General features: G+C 35.6%; 1 protein-coding gene across 1 annotated transcript in view; it reads right to left on the bottom strand.

Annotated features, from left to right (window-relative positions):
* Positions 1-16,340, bottom strand: part of LOC148950671 (uncharacterized) — a 78,121-nt gene that overhangs the window by 12,857 nt on the left and 48,924 nt on the right. The window contains exon 6 of the mRNA XM_089092555.1: positions 4,884-5,092. Within this exon, the coding sequence (XP_088948681.1) occupies positions 4,884-5,092 (209 nt within the window). The remainder of the gene's footprint in view (positions 1-4,883; positions 5,093-16,340) is intronic.

Genomic DNA, 16,340 nt, shown 5'->3' on the forward strand with positions numbered 1-16,340 from the left:
TTTCTGTTCGTTTTAAGTATTAATGTCGCTCCTTACTTTCAGTTATAAAAACTTGTTTTTTTTATTTAATTTCTGATCGTTTTTTAGTTAATGCAGCTTTTATTTGCATAAAAATTTTACTTTTCTTTTGCTAAATGGATGTCTTTACAAATTAACTTACGTAACTAACTTCTATATTCGTATATTTTTCTTCTGGCAAAAAATACAAAGTTGCAGATTTTTGCAGATATGAGCTTGAAACCTATGTAATAGGGTTTTCTGATACGCTGAATCTGACGGTGTGATTTTCATTACAATTCTTTCACTTGTAGGGGATGTTTCCCCCTCTTTAAAAAATCGAGTAAATTTTCTCAGGCTCGTAGCCTTTGATGAGTAATACTAAACTTAATAAAATTTATATATTTAGGATCAGCATTATAAACACATTCTTTTGATACATTTATTGACATCAAAATTTCGTTTTTAAAAGTTTCGATTACTATTGAGCCGTATCGCTTGTTTTTTTATTGTTTTTTTTTATTACGTATATGTTATTACTTATATGAAGGGGTTCTCCCCTTAGTCAATACCACGCTCTTTACGTTAAAAGTTAAAAAAATTTTTGATTCAGAAACCCCTGAATCACAAAGGCCTTTTAATTAGAATAGATAGCTCTTTTGAAAGCACTAAAAAAAAACTGTAGCGTAAAGAGCGAGGTATTGACTTGGGGGAGAACCCCCTCACATACGCTATAATTTCTGTTTGTTTTAAGTTCTAATATTCCTTCTTACATTTCAGTTGAAAAAACTTGTTTTTTTATTTAACTTCTGATCGTTTCTTAAATAATCTGGCGCCCCCTTCATAGAAATGTCCCTTACCCCAAAGAAACATCCTCCACGGAAATATTCTCCATAGTAATCCTCTCCTCTTGCCCCCCCCCCCCTCCAGCCCAACTCATTCATTATTATTTTTTTTTACTTACAAATATAACTTAAAAAATTCTTGCAAGTCCGGCGCCCCCTTCCATGCATTTTACCTTCCCCCCTGAAAACTTCCTTCATGGAAAGATCCTTCCATATAGCCCCCGACCCTCTCCTTCCCCCACCTACCAGAAAAATCTCCTCTGAAAAAGTCTGTATAATTCCCAATAACCAATACTATATGTTAACATTGAGTAAAGTTCATAACTTTCAGCCCTCCCCCTGGGGACTTTGGGGGATCAAGTCATCCTAAAAGACATATTTACCATATTTTCGACCATGCTGAACAAAATGGCTATCTCAAAATTTTGATCGGGTGACTTTGGGAAAAAAATGAGCGTGGGAGGGGGCCTAGTTGCCCTCCATTTTTTTAGTCACTTAAAAAGGGCACTAGAACTTTTAATTTCCGTTCCAATGAGCCCTCCCACTATATTCTAGGACTACTGGGTCGATACGGTCACCTCTTAAAAAAAAAGAAAAAAACAACAAACAAATACAACGACAACCGTGATATTTATTATGGGAAAAAATAAAAAATTCCACATTTTTGTACATAGGATCTTGAAACCTCTACAGTAGGGTTCTCTGATACGCTGAATATGATGGTGTGATCTTCATTAAGGTTCTATAACTTTTAGGGGTCTTTCCCCCTTTTTTCGAAAATCAGCCAAATTTTCTCAGGCGCGTAACTTTTGATGGGTAGCACTAAACTTGATGAAAGTTATATATTTGAAATCAGCATTGAAATCTGATTCATTTGATATATCTATTGGTATCAAAAACCCGTTTTCTAGAGTTTCGGTTACCATTGAGCCGGGTCGCTCCTTACTTATAGTTCGTTACCACGAACTGTTTGAAAAGGACAAGGCAATAATCCAGCCAAAACACTCCCAATGACAAACCAAAATAGGTTGTTAGATAGAATGGACACGAAGAAAAAATGGCACAAATATCGGAAATACCACCCGAAACTATTTGAAAGTAAGCAGTAAAAACTGTTGATTAAATTTATATCTGCTTCTTCTTTTGTCTTTAAGAAAAAACAGAAAAATAAGATAGCGCACTACAAGGCCAACAAGCTAATGTGGCTATAGGCGCTTGTTGGCTTGCGAGTCCAAGTGACTTTTAGGTCAACCTAAAATTTAATGTAGTTTTTTTTTTAGTGCAACTATTTGAGCTTAGGAATTGGGTGCTAAGCCTGGCCCGACACTCCAGGCAGGCGGAACAGCCCTGCTAGGTTTTGGACTGGACGCTTGTTTGCCAGCAATTCCAGGCGACTTATCGGTCATGTGTCAATTCTAAAATTCAGTCAACCTGCATGAGACTTCAGGCAGGAGTGCCTCTCCAGACGCTAACACACAAGTATTTGTCCAATTTGAGAGTCATAGCTACTCCCGCCGTTCACTAAAACAGTTGAAAAATCCAGGGGATTTGTTGGTCACGTGTCAATCATAAAACACGGTAGTCTGCCTGAGACTCTAAGCAGTTGAGTCTATTAGACTTAGATCACTTGTTCGCCTGTGAGTCCAGGCAAATTTAATCCCCCGTTTTGCATACAAGTCCAGTCAATGGTGTCCGTCATGAATCAACCCCGAAATTTCGATCATCCCTAAAGTTCTATGACTATCTACCTTAGTTCTTCCCCAAGATGGATGGATGGATGATAGACTATCTATCAACAAGAGAAAATGACATCATTTTTATACATTCCTGAAAAAGGCTTATGCCAGCTGTACCTCTCACTGAGACTATCAACTGCTTTGGCTTTTTCTCCAATTAGCCATGAATTGATGACAACCTGATTTTAATTCAAATCAACTTGAAACGGTAGTCCGGCAGACTACCATGTTTTAGGATTGACGTGTTTTAGACCTATGATGAAAAACATATATCTGAAAATGCTTCATTTATTTCAAAGGAAACAGGGGTCTTATTATAACGGCTAAGGGAATCCAAAGAAATAGAAAAAACACCTTCTCACAGATTGGCAATAAATACTGACAATCTTTTTATCAATTCAATTTGTGATAATAATAATAAAAAAATCAATAATTAGACACCAAGCTGCAATGGAAGAAAAGAAGATGATGATTCCGCAACACAATACATTCTTTCTTCATTTCTTTTGACTTTAGTTATAATGTGGATGTGACAGAGATGACTCGAATAGTTTATTTTGATACTTCACCAGAAACAACTGAATTGTAGATTTTATTTTGTGATTAAATAGACTTGGTGGGATTCTGTTCCAAATTTTTCTGTTTCTGTTTTTTTTTGTTCTCATTTGCACTGAAGGCGCCTTGTTCAATACAGGCTAAATAGTCATGTTATTTTTCTCTCTTTTTTTTTCATAGACCTTAGACCCGTTTCTTTGCATTTTTTTTTTTAAGAGTAACCACAGAAAAATTAACACAAAGAAGATTTTCAGCTCACGCCTGAGAACTGATTCTTTAAGAAATTCCCCTTGGTTGTTTCCAAGTTACGAAGTTTTCAGGACAGTATGAAACTTTCATCAGTGCTAGCACTTTCAGCCACGAAAACAAATAAGCAAAACTAATTAGTCAAATTTGAAAAAGCGTCCGAGAAAACTCAAACATTAACAATCTGTTGGTATCCAACAGGGCGTTGGAGTCGGAGTAACACGGTGGCGGTTCTCCCTTTTACCCGGAGAAAAATCTTGATTAGCACCCCTCTTTCAAAATTTTTTTTAGGTCAAATTTTAACGAAGTTTCCATTCATTAACAAAACGATTTTCAATTTATAAATGAATTAAAAATTTATTTTTTAATTTATTATTTAAATTACGAACTAATTAATATTGTGTTAATCATTTTCATTTATTAACTTCGCCCTCTCCTTTATTAATAAAATTTCAAATTACAAAATGATTACAACCGTTAGATTATTTGTTTGAAATTTTGGACCCCTAAATTTCTGCGCCCGGGGCAGGTATCCCCTCCCCTACCCTAACACCACCCCCAGAGCAACAGAAATAGTGTAAGACCCTTTGGAATCGGAGTTAAAGAAACACATAATAACCGGAGTTAAGCCTGAACTAAAAAGCGGCAATAATAGACAAAATTCATATTGTAGGCTAATTATAGTGAACAAGAATTTTTATAGGAATATTAATTATAGTGAATTTTTTGGCGTCATAGTACAACAGTACTACTACAGAAACAGTTTATTCAATTATTTGTATCACTATTGAAGAATATACAAATAATATTTGCAAATACATTACATGTAAAAAGCAGAAACATTGAAAAATGCTTAATAGATGGACAGAGATATGCTTTTTCACTCTACGGCGATTCTGGCAATGCAGAATATAAAATTTATAAGATAAATAATATTAGCTAGTAATAGGATTATTGAAATCATATCTAGAATTTGATAAAACTATGTACTTTTTATGAAAAGCGAAGTATTACAGCTCGGAGTCGGAGCAGTTATGTTTAAATATTCAGGAGTCGGAGTCAAGAGTCGGTATATTGAAAATGTGGAGTCAGAGTTGGAGTCAGTTTAACTTAGAACCGACTCCAAAGCCCTGGTTCCCAAAGACAACTGCACCTTCAAAGGAACGCTATACCTTCTTAACCTGATTGGTTCAATAGATTTTTAGCTTATATCTGCTGATTTTTAACCAAAAACTGCCAAAATGCTACCAAAAACTGCAGAACTATACATAAGATCGTTTTTCCCCCCAAATACAGGTACGCGACAAACAAAAGTGTTTAACATTCGAAATTTGATATTCAAATTTCAAAATATTCAAATTTGAATTATTTTGGCTAAAGCCAAAATAATAAGGGCCTGAAAAGGAAGTAAGAGAAATGAAAAATAGTAAGAGAAATGAAAAGTAGGAAGTAAGAAATGAAAAAGGAAGTAAGAGAAATGAAAAATTAGGCAAGTCATATTTACCTAAAATTACAAGCGTTAGTCCATTAAACCAACACCCAACATAAGTAAGAAGCCAAAGAGCAAGTCCAAACTTGAGCGAGTCGAAGGAGTCTTCAATGAGTAAAACGTGACGCAGATATTGAGTAGCGCAATTGATCTCCTGAACAATGATATCTGAGGTTTGGCGGGCCTTGTCCTGGGAAATATTAACGTCGGCATCAAGGTAAGTCCTAGGAAAAATGTAGGCAATGAAACAGTTGTGTAGAAAACAAAAGAAATTACAGGAAGCCACAAGAATCTAAGCATTTTAGGGGAAAACAGATATGTTCGGGCACACAACCAAGATCCCTGTGAACAATAATGTCAGTGTCTTCATTTTCTTCAAATTCCCTGATCTTCATTCTCAATGAAACACTTGAATCCATCTGTATAAAATGCCCTACAAGTGAGCATTAGAGCAATGGGACACGTACCAAGTTTGAAAATACAAAATTAATTTTGGAGATGTTAGGATGGGTAGGAGACGAAGGGAGGCTAGGGGAGATAAAGGTGGATTGGGAGGCAGGGTAGGGGAGGCGTGCATTGATAAGTGATGAAGACTGGATTTACAACTACTATTGTTTTTTTGGTTAGGTTTATCTATTATTTTATTTATTATGTAGGCAAGTAGCTATGTGGACCTACGCACGACCGCAAACCTTCATAGGATTGTCTCCAGTAAATTCTTTTTTTTTTATTATCATTAATTTACTTGTGAATGAAAAAAAAAGAATGAACTTGTCACACAAATAATTTATGGTAAAAAGATTCCCTTTAAATTAATCAATTAAGAAAAAAAAAAAAAAAAAAAAAAAAAAAAAAAAAAAAAAACAGACAGCCAAGTCATTTACAAAAAATAAATCTTTGTGCTTTAGCCGAACACAGGAGATAAAAATCACAGTCTAATCCAAAATTCTTCGGTTTTGGACCCTTAACCCCACATCTCACCTTACCTTTGTCTTTTGAAGACCTTAAAGGGGGCACCAGTCTTCTGTTAGAAGCCAAAACTACAGAACATCATCACGCTAGAAATTAACTGACAGCTTATCTGACAATTTTTTTTTCAAATGTCTGGAAATACAGTTTGGCAAATAAAAAAAGAAAAAAAAAAGAAAGAAAAACAACCTTTTGGCCTTTTTTTTATTTACTCTAAAGCAAACATATTCATCTCACTGAGACCAGCGTGGAGCCCTTAAACAATGGGGGATATCAGTGACAAACAGGTAAAATGTTACAATCCGTATATATTAAAGTTGAAGGTAAATAAGATTTCACACGCAATTTGAGTGCGGTAACTCAAAAAGTGTTATCTTATGTAATATTAAAAATAACTCGCCTCCTCCCCTTCCTAAACTCAACAAACAGCCTTTAAATCCCGTGGAACAACCATTTTCAAAATTCACAAGTTACTGCTTTGGAGGGAAAAGTGTGGGAGTTCGGAAGTTGAAAATACCTTCCCTGACCGCATTTCATACCACGGATCTATTCCGATTCGAGGACATAGATCCACTTCGAATCACCCTTCAAATAATAACCGTTTCCTTTTTATCTTATTTGGTTTTCAAGATACTAAGAAGTTAAAAGTTCTTTTCTTTACAAAATTACTTGTCAAGCGCATGAATAATTGTAAAATATGTTTCTTAATACAAATTGTTTACCGTACCTTGGATGCAAAAAAAAAAAAAAAAAAAAAAAAAAAAAAAAAAAAAAAAAAACTGATCCCTAACATTATGTCCTTTTGATATTGAATTAATCTAAATAATATCTGAGGCAGATACTGGATTGTTTTTTTGTGTGTGTGGGGGGGGGAGAGTCAGTGAAACTGGGGTTCCCCCATTGTTATTTGCGCCCCCCCCCCCTTGTGATTAGTAGAACTGTTACCCTTATGGAGGGAGACATGAATCACCCACTGAATCGACCCCTGATTACCACAGCGGAACTAAATGTTAATTTGCTATGCAATACCATTTAATTGCTTAAAAACAACATTTTAATGAATATCCAATGGATGAAATATCTATCAAAAGAACGAAACTAATTAACCCCAGAATAAGATGCTTCTCTCAACATCTAAGTTCACTGCAATTTGAGTGCTTTTTGAACTTGTTCATTATAATACCAGAACTATTGAAAAATAATAATAATAATAAAGTAATAAAATTACCCAGAAGATCAATAGCTAGTGAAAGAAAAAACCATTCAGCACATTATTCCATTTCTCTGCTCTCTTGAAATATAATGCTTATTACTTGAAAAAAACAAAAACAAATATTCGAACATCAGTAGGTAAGCCATTTGGCACTTATGTTTTGAAAACCCAAACGACACTATTGTACACTTTGCCGTTTTTTCTAGCTTATAAGAAAACATGAATTACAAATTATTTTTACTAAATATAATTTTTTCAAATTTGAAAAGGAAAGCGAACTAATTTTTTGCTAATGGTAAGTATCAAACAAAATAATGCTATTTTATGTTTCGACAGTTCATAAATAATACAATAACTTAAACTTTGTCCTTTGGAGTGATTTGCCATTCACTCCTTTCAAAATTTTGAGCTGAAATAACTTATTAGCGGCACATGATTAATTTATGACAGATAATCTATATGTCAACTAACAGGTGATGTTCTCAAGCTCAAGATATTATATTCTCTGACTTTTAAGCTGAGAAGCCTTCTAAGGAATCCTAACTGATTAGAAAGCTTTAAGAATCCTTCGTTTACTGTGCCTGGAATGAAGCCTTTCAATAGATTTTATATTTTTTTTAAGCGATTAGAATTTAAACACAAGAAATTCGGTGATTAATCGTTTTTTTCATCTCGCTTGCGGTGAGTCAAAAGGCGTTGTGCGAATCTTTTGTCAAAGGAATATTCATAGCAAACCCCATTAAATGGGATGAACTCCATTTATAACTCTAACCCGCGGTTCTGTGCATTATTAAAAAAAAACAAAAAAAAAAAAAAAACAAGTTTTTGCAACTGAAAGTAAGGAGCATTATTAAAACTTGAAACCAACAGAAATTATTACGCATATGAGGGGGAGGGGGATTGCTCGTTCCTCAATACCCCACTTTTTACGCTAAAGTTTGAATTTTTGTTCCAATTATTTAATAATGATTCCTGAAACACAAGGTTCATTTAATTAGACTAGTAAACTTTTTAAAAAGTTATAAAAAAAAAACTTTAGCGTAAAGAGCGGGGGGCAAATGCCCTCATATACATAATAATTTCGTTCGTTTTAAGTTCAAAATTGCTCTTTATTTTCAGTTGATTTTTTTAATACTGGGAAATCCAGCTCCCTCTCCATAGATAATTCCCTTGCCTATGAAAAATTCAACCATGGGAAGATCCTTTCACGTAGCCCCCCCCCCCCCCTTCCCAGCGAGGAAAAATATATGTAAACTTTGCAATAACCAATACTTAATGTAAACAATGGGCAATGTTCATAACTTGTAGCCCTTCCTCCAGGGTCTTGGGGGGAAGGGGGCGGGGGCGGTCAATTGATCTTCAAAAATATAGTTATTGGGTCTTTCAACTATACTGAACAAACTTCCTATCTCAAAATTTTAATTGGAAAGCTTTGGGTAAAAAGGGCCGTGGGATGGGGACTAGTTGCCCTCCAATAATTTTGGTCACTAAAAACCAGCACTAAAACTTTTGATTTCCAATCCAATGAGCTCTCTCCCGATCTCCTAGGATCACTGGTTCGGTACAATCATACCTAAAAAAAGAAGCAAATAAACATGCATCCCTGATCTTGCTTCAGGGGAAAAAACCTCAAAATTCCACATTTTTGTATATAAGAGCTTGAAACCTTAACATTGGGGTTATCTGATATAATGAATATGATACGATTTTGTCATTAAGATCACTTGATGTTTTATGGGTGTTTCCTCTCTTTTTCAAAAATTGGGCCAATTTTCTCGGGTTCGTTGTTTTTGATTGGTAGCATTACTACTACTATTACTAGCAACTCACCGCAGCACCAAGCCGCCTGAGGCCAACACAGCTACGCACGCTCCTCCGCCACCCCAGTCTATTCAAAGCCTCCCTTTTTACACCCGCCCACGAAGTTCCCATTTCCTCTAAATCTTTTTTATGACGTCCACCCACCCCAGACGGGGACGACCTGCTTTCCGTTTAGCCCTAGATAGTTGACCGAAAAGAACAATCTTCGGCAATCTGTCATCCTTCATCCGCACAACGTGCCCTAACCACCTCAACCTTTCTTTCATTATAGCCCTAGAGAGCGGTATTGAACCACATTTTTCGTATAGCCTATTGTTTGAAATACGGTCAGTCAGCCGGGTACCCAGAACAATCCTTAAGCAATTTCTCTGGAAAACTTCTAGCAAATCTTCATCCGCTTTTCCATGCTTCAGAGCCATATTTGACCACTGTCATCACTGTAGCTTCCAATATTCTAATCTTGGCTTGCAGACTTATCTTCCTATTCTTCCAGACTTTTTTTAACTGTGAAAAAACACCCTGAGCCTTGGCTATTCTTTTTTTAACATCTTCACTGCTCCCACCCACCATCTTTACTAATAATACTACCAAGGTAAGTGAAGCTGTCCACCTGATCAATCTTTTCATTACAAAACACAACCTTTTCATCTTCACTTATTCCTGGCCTTAGTGACTTAGTCTTCCTAACATTAATTTTCAAAAACCAATTCTAGCACCCTGAACTCGCAAAACCTCTAAAACTTCATTCATTTTGCTCACACTTTCATCTAGGATGCTTAGATCATCAGCAAAATCCAAGTTCAGGAGACTTTTCCCTCCCCATTTGATTCCGTGGTCTCCCATTGCCTTTCCTGTGCTCCTTAAAACAAAGTCCATCAAAATAATCCAAATAAAGGGGGATAGAACACAACCCTGCTTAACTCCTGATTTAATACAAAACCAGCTGCTAACCTCATTTCCTTCCTTAACCGCAGCAGTGTTATTCTCGTACTTAGCACTATTCATTCCAATGCATTTGTCTGGTAAACCATACAAAAATAAGACCTTGGCTAAAACCTTCTATCAACAGAATTGAATGCTGGCTCATAATATATAAAACTGAGGACCAAATGTGTTCGAAAACTCAGGCACTTCTCAATTATTAACCTAGGAGTGAAAATTTCGTCGACACATCCTCTACCTTTCCTAAAACTGCACTGTTCTTCTCTTAAAAATTTGTATAAGCCATCTCTCAGTTTAAAAGGAATCGTATTAATAAGTAATTTGCTACCTACAGAGACCAGACTAATGCATCGATAATTACCACATTCACACTTATCACCTTTCTTATAAAGTGGCTTAATTAAGGTTTTCCTAAAATCGTTAGGTACTTCATCTTTTTCAAAAATCATATCCATAATCTTCAATAACTTATTTCTAACCTCAGAGCCACCATATTTAAGAAACTCATTTACCACCCTATCAGCACCTGGGGCCTTATTATTCTTTAATCCTTTTAGTACTGTTGCTAATTCCTCCTCACAAAACAAATCTTCGTTCACATCCAAGGTATCACAAACTTTTTCATTTTCCTCTATATTTTTTCCTGCAACTCTATCTCAGTTAAGCAAGTTCTCAAAATGTTCGGCCCATCTCTCTTTATTTTTTTCTTTATCGTTAATTACGACTCCATTCCTATCTTTAATTGGGACAAGTCCGGATTGACTACTCCCTCTCAATTTGTTAATGTGCCAGTACAAAATTTTACTATTATGCCGTCTAGCTGCATCTTCCAGATCCTCGGCAATTTTATCCATGACCTCCACTTCACATCTCCTTAGTTCATATTTTAATGCTTTCTCCACTTTCTTTACATTTCTTTTGTTTTCATACGATCTATCACTCAGATAATTCTTGTACAGGTCCTTTTTCCTCTCTATTAAACATATACCTTTTTCACTAATATTCTTGGCTGCAGTCCTAGCTTTCTTCCCTAAGACACCTTCTGCAACTTCACAAATTATTGTTCATAAATTATTCCAACCATCTCCCATACTGTCAAATTTTAAACTCTCAAATTTAGTATTCAACTTTTCCTGGAAAGTTTCTCTCAAATTCTCATCCTGGAGTTTACCAACATTATAACCTCCCGGGAGGTAGTTACCCTTCCGATATTTCAGTTTTAAATTAACCTTTGACACTACTAGATGGTGATCTTTACTTTTAACATGAATAACAGCACTCCTATATACCCTAGTACCTTGTATTGATCCTGCCAGTCTTCGGTTTACTATAACATAATCAATAAGGTTTGCTGTCCTACCATCACGTGAATACCATGTTAACTTATGAGTCATTTTATGACCAAACACCGTATTGGTTATAACTAGATTGTTATACCTACAAAATTGCAAGTCTGTATCCATTACTGTTTTCTTTTCATACACCAAATTTACCTAGGCTGGGATACCATCTATCCCTATATCTACCAACCTGGGCGTTAAAATCTCCCAGTAATAACATCATATTTCTACCTGGGATCCTGTCTATTTGCTCCCGTAACTGTAAGTAAAATTCATCTGAGTAACTAGTATCTCCGTCAGTCGGTTCTACAGGGGCGTATACTACTATAACTGATACCCTGAACTTTCTAGTCATAAAATGAGCAATTAGTATTCTATTATTAATACCTTCCCATGTCTAAACAAGACTTAGCAACTTCCTTATTCATCATGAGCCCTACTCCCTGTCTATGTACCCCATCCTTCCTGCCTGAGTAAACAAATTCTATATCACCTAATTGCATGCTTCCTACCCCTGGGATATGAGTTTCTGAAATTCCTAATAAATCCAGTTCGAATCGTCTGAATTCGTCAGTCAAAATTTTGATACGATAGTCATTTTTTAATGTCGTAACATTCCAAGTTCCAATTTTCATGTTCTTTAAATCATTGAAATTATTTTCGCCTCAGGAAAAGCAATGATCCCGGATACTAGTGCTGGACGGGGATCACATATCTTCTCAAGTCTACACCGAAGTGCTTAAGCGGACTTAGAACCGGACAGCGAGAAGTCCCTGGGACCTCCATAAATGGAGGCCTTGTGCAACTCTAGGCTCATCGTGGACCCACCCTGGTAATTAACATTCAACAAAGTTTATTTATTTACAAGAGTTAACATCCGGTACAGGTCGTCTCAAGTTTAATAACTCCTATTTGGTGCATATCCGTGCCAGCAAATGCAACATAAATACGAGAAGGAGGCTCGAATTAGGTAAAATAGCTATGAAGATGTTTTTCAGCCCAAAGACGCCCAATAAAACATACCAAGCCCAGAAGAATTGTCCATTAGTCAGAATCCCGTGCAAATGTTGTGTCGTTTACTAAGCTGTAATTTCCTCGAGGGGCGCCACTCCTCAAGTGCGAATAAAGTTGACCACAAGGTCCCCAGTCTTGCAGGTACCCCGAAAAGGTCGAGGCAGCCCTTTGCAGAGTATGAATTTTATAAATATTCTGAATAAGCATCAAAATTCGATTCTTTTGATGTATCCACAATAATAAAGACTGTTTTTTCTTACAGTTTAGGTAACTATTGAGCCGCATTCCTCTTTACTTGCAGTTCGTTACCAAGAACTGTTTGATTTGGATACTAAGATAATTCGTAGTTTCATAAAAGAAAAGTTTTGCCTCCTTTCAAAAAGTTCGTGGTAACGAACTGTAAGTAAGGAGCGACCCGGCTCAATAGTAGCCTAAACTGCAAAAAAAAAAACAGAGTCTTTATTATAGGTAACATAAAGATAATGTTACCTATCAAAATTAACGAACCTGAGAAAATTGACCCAATTTTTGGAAAAGGGTGGAAACACCCATAAAACATCAAGCAAAGAAAAAAAAGACCCTTTAATATACATATACTGATATTTATTCTTTAAAGTTTTAATATCTTTAATTTATTAAAGTTAAAATGTGAAAACATTTAAACTTTATTTTGTTTTCAATAAAATGCAAATTACGTTCTGGTCCTGAGAAGGCATAAGGGTTGTCAGCCCTAGAGAAGATTCACTGATTGAATACGCCCACTATATGTAAGGGTTGAAAGTTCTTCTATATCTTTCAGTGGAAACTTTGATTGGGACAAGGAAGGGGATTTTTGTTTGAGCAGAACACGGTGCCGAAGCGGTGAATATTGATTGGGACAAGGGCAGTTGTCCGAGGGTTATGAAGGGCATTGTTAGCGAAAGGCAAAGAACTTTTTGCTCTCCTTTCCTTAAGGGTAACTATATTGGCTTCTCCAAAGGGGAAATATAAGGCACTTTACCCTCATTAAAGATAATTCTTAGGCACATTTTTTGGACTGCCTCTGTTCCACAGTTCATATAATTATCCTGTAAGCTTATCGCAGATCATTTCTGGTCTTCGTTCTCGGTGCGAACAAAAAGCTCCTCCCACTTTTTTCTGCATTAGCGGGTTAGTCTGTTTCTGATTGTTTCCAACAAAGTGCATTATTCGTAATAGCAAGTTTCCACTGGTTTCCGATTATATCACAGTCTGACTTGTCTACCCGTGAAAAGATCTGATGCCGCCTATGTTTCTATCTGCAAAAACGTTCTCTGGAGCACTCTCACCTTGGTCCGGGTTTTTATAATGGGTGAGATAGGGAAAGATCATACTGGATAATTATATAAACTGTGCTCTGTTCTGTCCAACAATTTAATGGAGATGCCAGGATGCCAAACAGGACAGGCGTACTCGAGGGTTGGGCATACAAATGAGAAAAAAAATTCTCAAACAATGTGATTTAGGACATTTAAATTTTTCCAAGGAGTTTCAAGAGGGAAAACGCAGCATTTGCACGTTTTAAAATATGATTAATATGACAATCCCATTTTAAGTCACCTGTGATGGTAAATGAAACTAAAGAGAGGAAAGGAAATAATAAATGAAAAGTAAAATAGAAAAGGTGAGAAAACGAGGATTTTGTCAGCCAGTGGCAGAACATGAAGACGAAGAACAAGCAAATATTTTGACAAGGACCTCCTCCAAGCCGTCCTCAGTGCAAAAAAAATAAAATAATAATAATAATAATAAAAAATCTAACCTTGCAAATAAGTTCTCTTAAATTAGACTGGGCGAAAATATTGATCGAGTCTTTTAATATTAAATTATTATAAATTGGGCTCAATGAAATATCTCCGGTGTCTCTATTTATAGCCAAATTTCTGTTTATATATTTTTTGATCTCAATTACCTCTTTAAAAGATTGCAGACCATTTACACATTTAAAGTAGATATTAAAGTTTCCTCCTCAAAAAGAACCAGATATGTAGGATTTTCAAAGATATGCAGGGCCAAGGTGGAATCAAAGTTGTCATTTTTATTTTCCAATCTCAGGGACTTATCTATTGAAATTTTGTGCTCATGCAAACGTTCACTTAGTTGTTGATGGGTCCTACCAATGTAAAATTTCCCACATGAACACGGGACAATGTAGACACCACTATAAATCTTAGAGATCAGGTTTTTTTGGTTGTTTTTTTTTTCATCCAATACGGTAAACAATTTGTATCAAGAAATATATTTTTACAATTATTCATGCGCTTGACAATTAGTTTTGTAAAGAAAAGAACTTCTTAGCATCTTGAAAACCAAATAAGATAGAAAAAAAACGGTTATTAATTGATATGAGGGATTCGAAGTGGATCTGTGTCCTCGAATCAAAATAGATCCGTGGTATGAAATGGGGTCAGGGAAGCTAGTTCCAACTTCCGAAATCCTTCTCTTCTCCCTCCAAAGCAGTAACTTGTGAATTTTGAAAATTGCTGTACCACGGGATTTAAAAGCAATAAGTTGAGTTTAGGAGGGGGGGGGGAGGTAGTTTTAATATTACAAAAGATGACACATTTTGAGTTACCGCACTCAAATTGTGAGAGGAATCTTATTTATCTGCAACTTATGCAACTTATATCTGCAATCTTATTTATTTATCCGCAACTTATTTATCTGCAACTGCATTTATCTGCAACTTATATACTAATGTATGTTGATTGTAATACTTTAGCTGTTTGTGACTGATATTCACCATTATTTGAGGGGTAAAGTCTAGTCTTAGTGAAATGAATATTTTTGCTTTAGAGTAAATAAAAAAGAATAGGTATTTTCTTTAAATCAAATCAAAACTAAATAAAAAAGGCACTGTGTGTATGGTTGCCAATTAGGCATTCCCAAAGACAATTCGGAAACATACGCTCTACAACTACCACCCACTATCTTGTTCACCTTATTGACAAAATATGTAAACCCAATACCTGGCTCAATGTTATTGCAGTGGACCTGCAAAAAACTTTTGATTTAATTAACCACAATACATTGGTAGAAAAAATATCCAGTGACTCTCAAGTTGACCCCTATTTAATTAGAATAATTGCGTGTTTGCTTTCTAATAAAACGCAAGTCGTCAAATACCTGAATGTTTATTCTGATCCCCTCCCAATCTATTATGGCGTGTCCCAGGAGCCCTCTTATGCCAAATTTTATTTCTTACAATGATAAACACTCTTGGTGTCGATTTCCCGGATAGATGAAAATTTGTTGATGATCTAACTGTCTTAGAGACATGTTTCAAAAATTTAAAAAGTAGCCCTATATAGATCTTGGAATCGATATCAGACGAAGCTGTTACTAATGATATGAGAGTCAATCCCCTAAAGTCATGGGTTTTAACTATTAATTTCAACTTCCCCTTCTTTCACCTGCCCAATTCCCCCTGAAATGTCAGTCACCATATGAAATTACTGAAATATCATAGATAGACGATTAAAAAAGATAAAACAAGAAAATAGGGGGCCCGTCCCCCTTGATTCAGTTATTCTGGCAATTGAGAACAAAACTTTCACACTTTACCATACATCTCAAAACTTAGCGATAAACTTGGAAAATTTTTAAATAAACATAATCTCTCTATTTCTTTCAAAAGTGAAGAAAAAGTTGAAAATTTTTTCAACTCAGGAAAAGATACCACTGACCCTGTACTTTTTTGATATCGATTAATCTAATTAATCTCTGGGTCAGAAAGAGTATTAATAGTTTTTTTGGGGGGGAAGGGGGGGGGGAGGGTCTCTCCTTGTTATTTTGCCCCTCCATCTTTGTGATTAGTAGAACAGTTACCCTTATGGCGGGGGAGAGGGGGGCATGCACCCCAAAAATCACCCACTGAATCTGTGGATGAAATACTTATGAAAAGAACGAAACTAATTAACCCCAGAATAAGATGCTTTTCTCAACATCTTAAAGTTCATTGCAATTTGAGTGCTTTTTGAACTTTATTATTATAATACCAGAACTATTAAAAAAATAACAATAATAAAGTAATAAATTATTCAGAAGATCAATAGCTAATAAAAGCGAAAAACCATTCAGCACACTATTCAACTTATCTGCTCTCTTGAAATACAATGCTTATTACTTTAAACGTGCATATTATTACACGTTTTG

Source organism: Artemia sp. Qi Xiang Cuo, chromosome 7, assembly GCF_049724085.1.
Source record: "Artemia sp. Qi Xiang Cuo chromosome 7, ASM4972408v1, whole genome shotgun sequence".
Lineage (NCBI taxonomy): Eukaryota > Metazoa > Arthropoda > Branchiopoda > Anostraca > Artemiidae > Artemia > Artemia sp. Qi Xiang Cuo.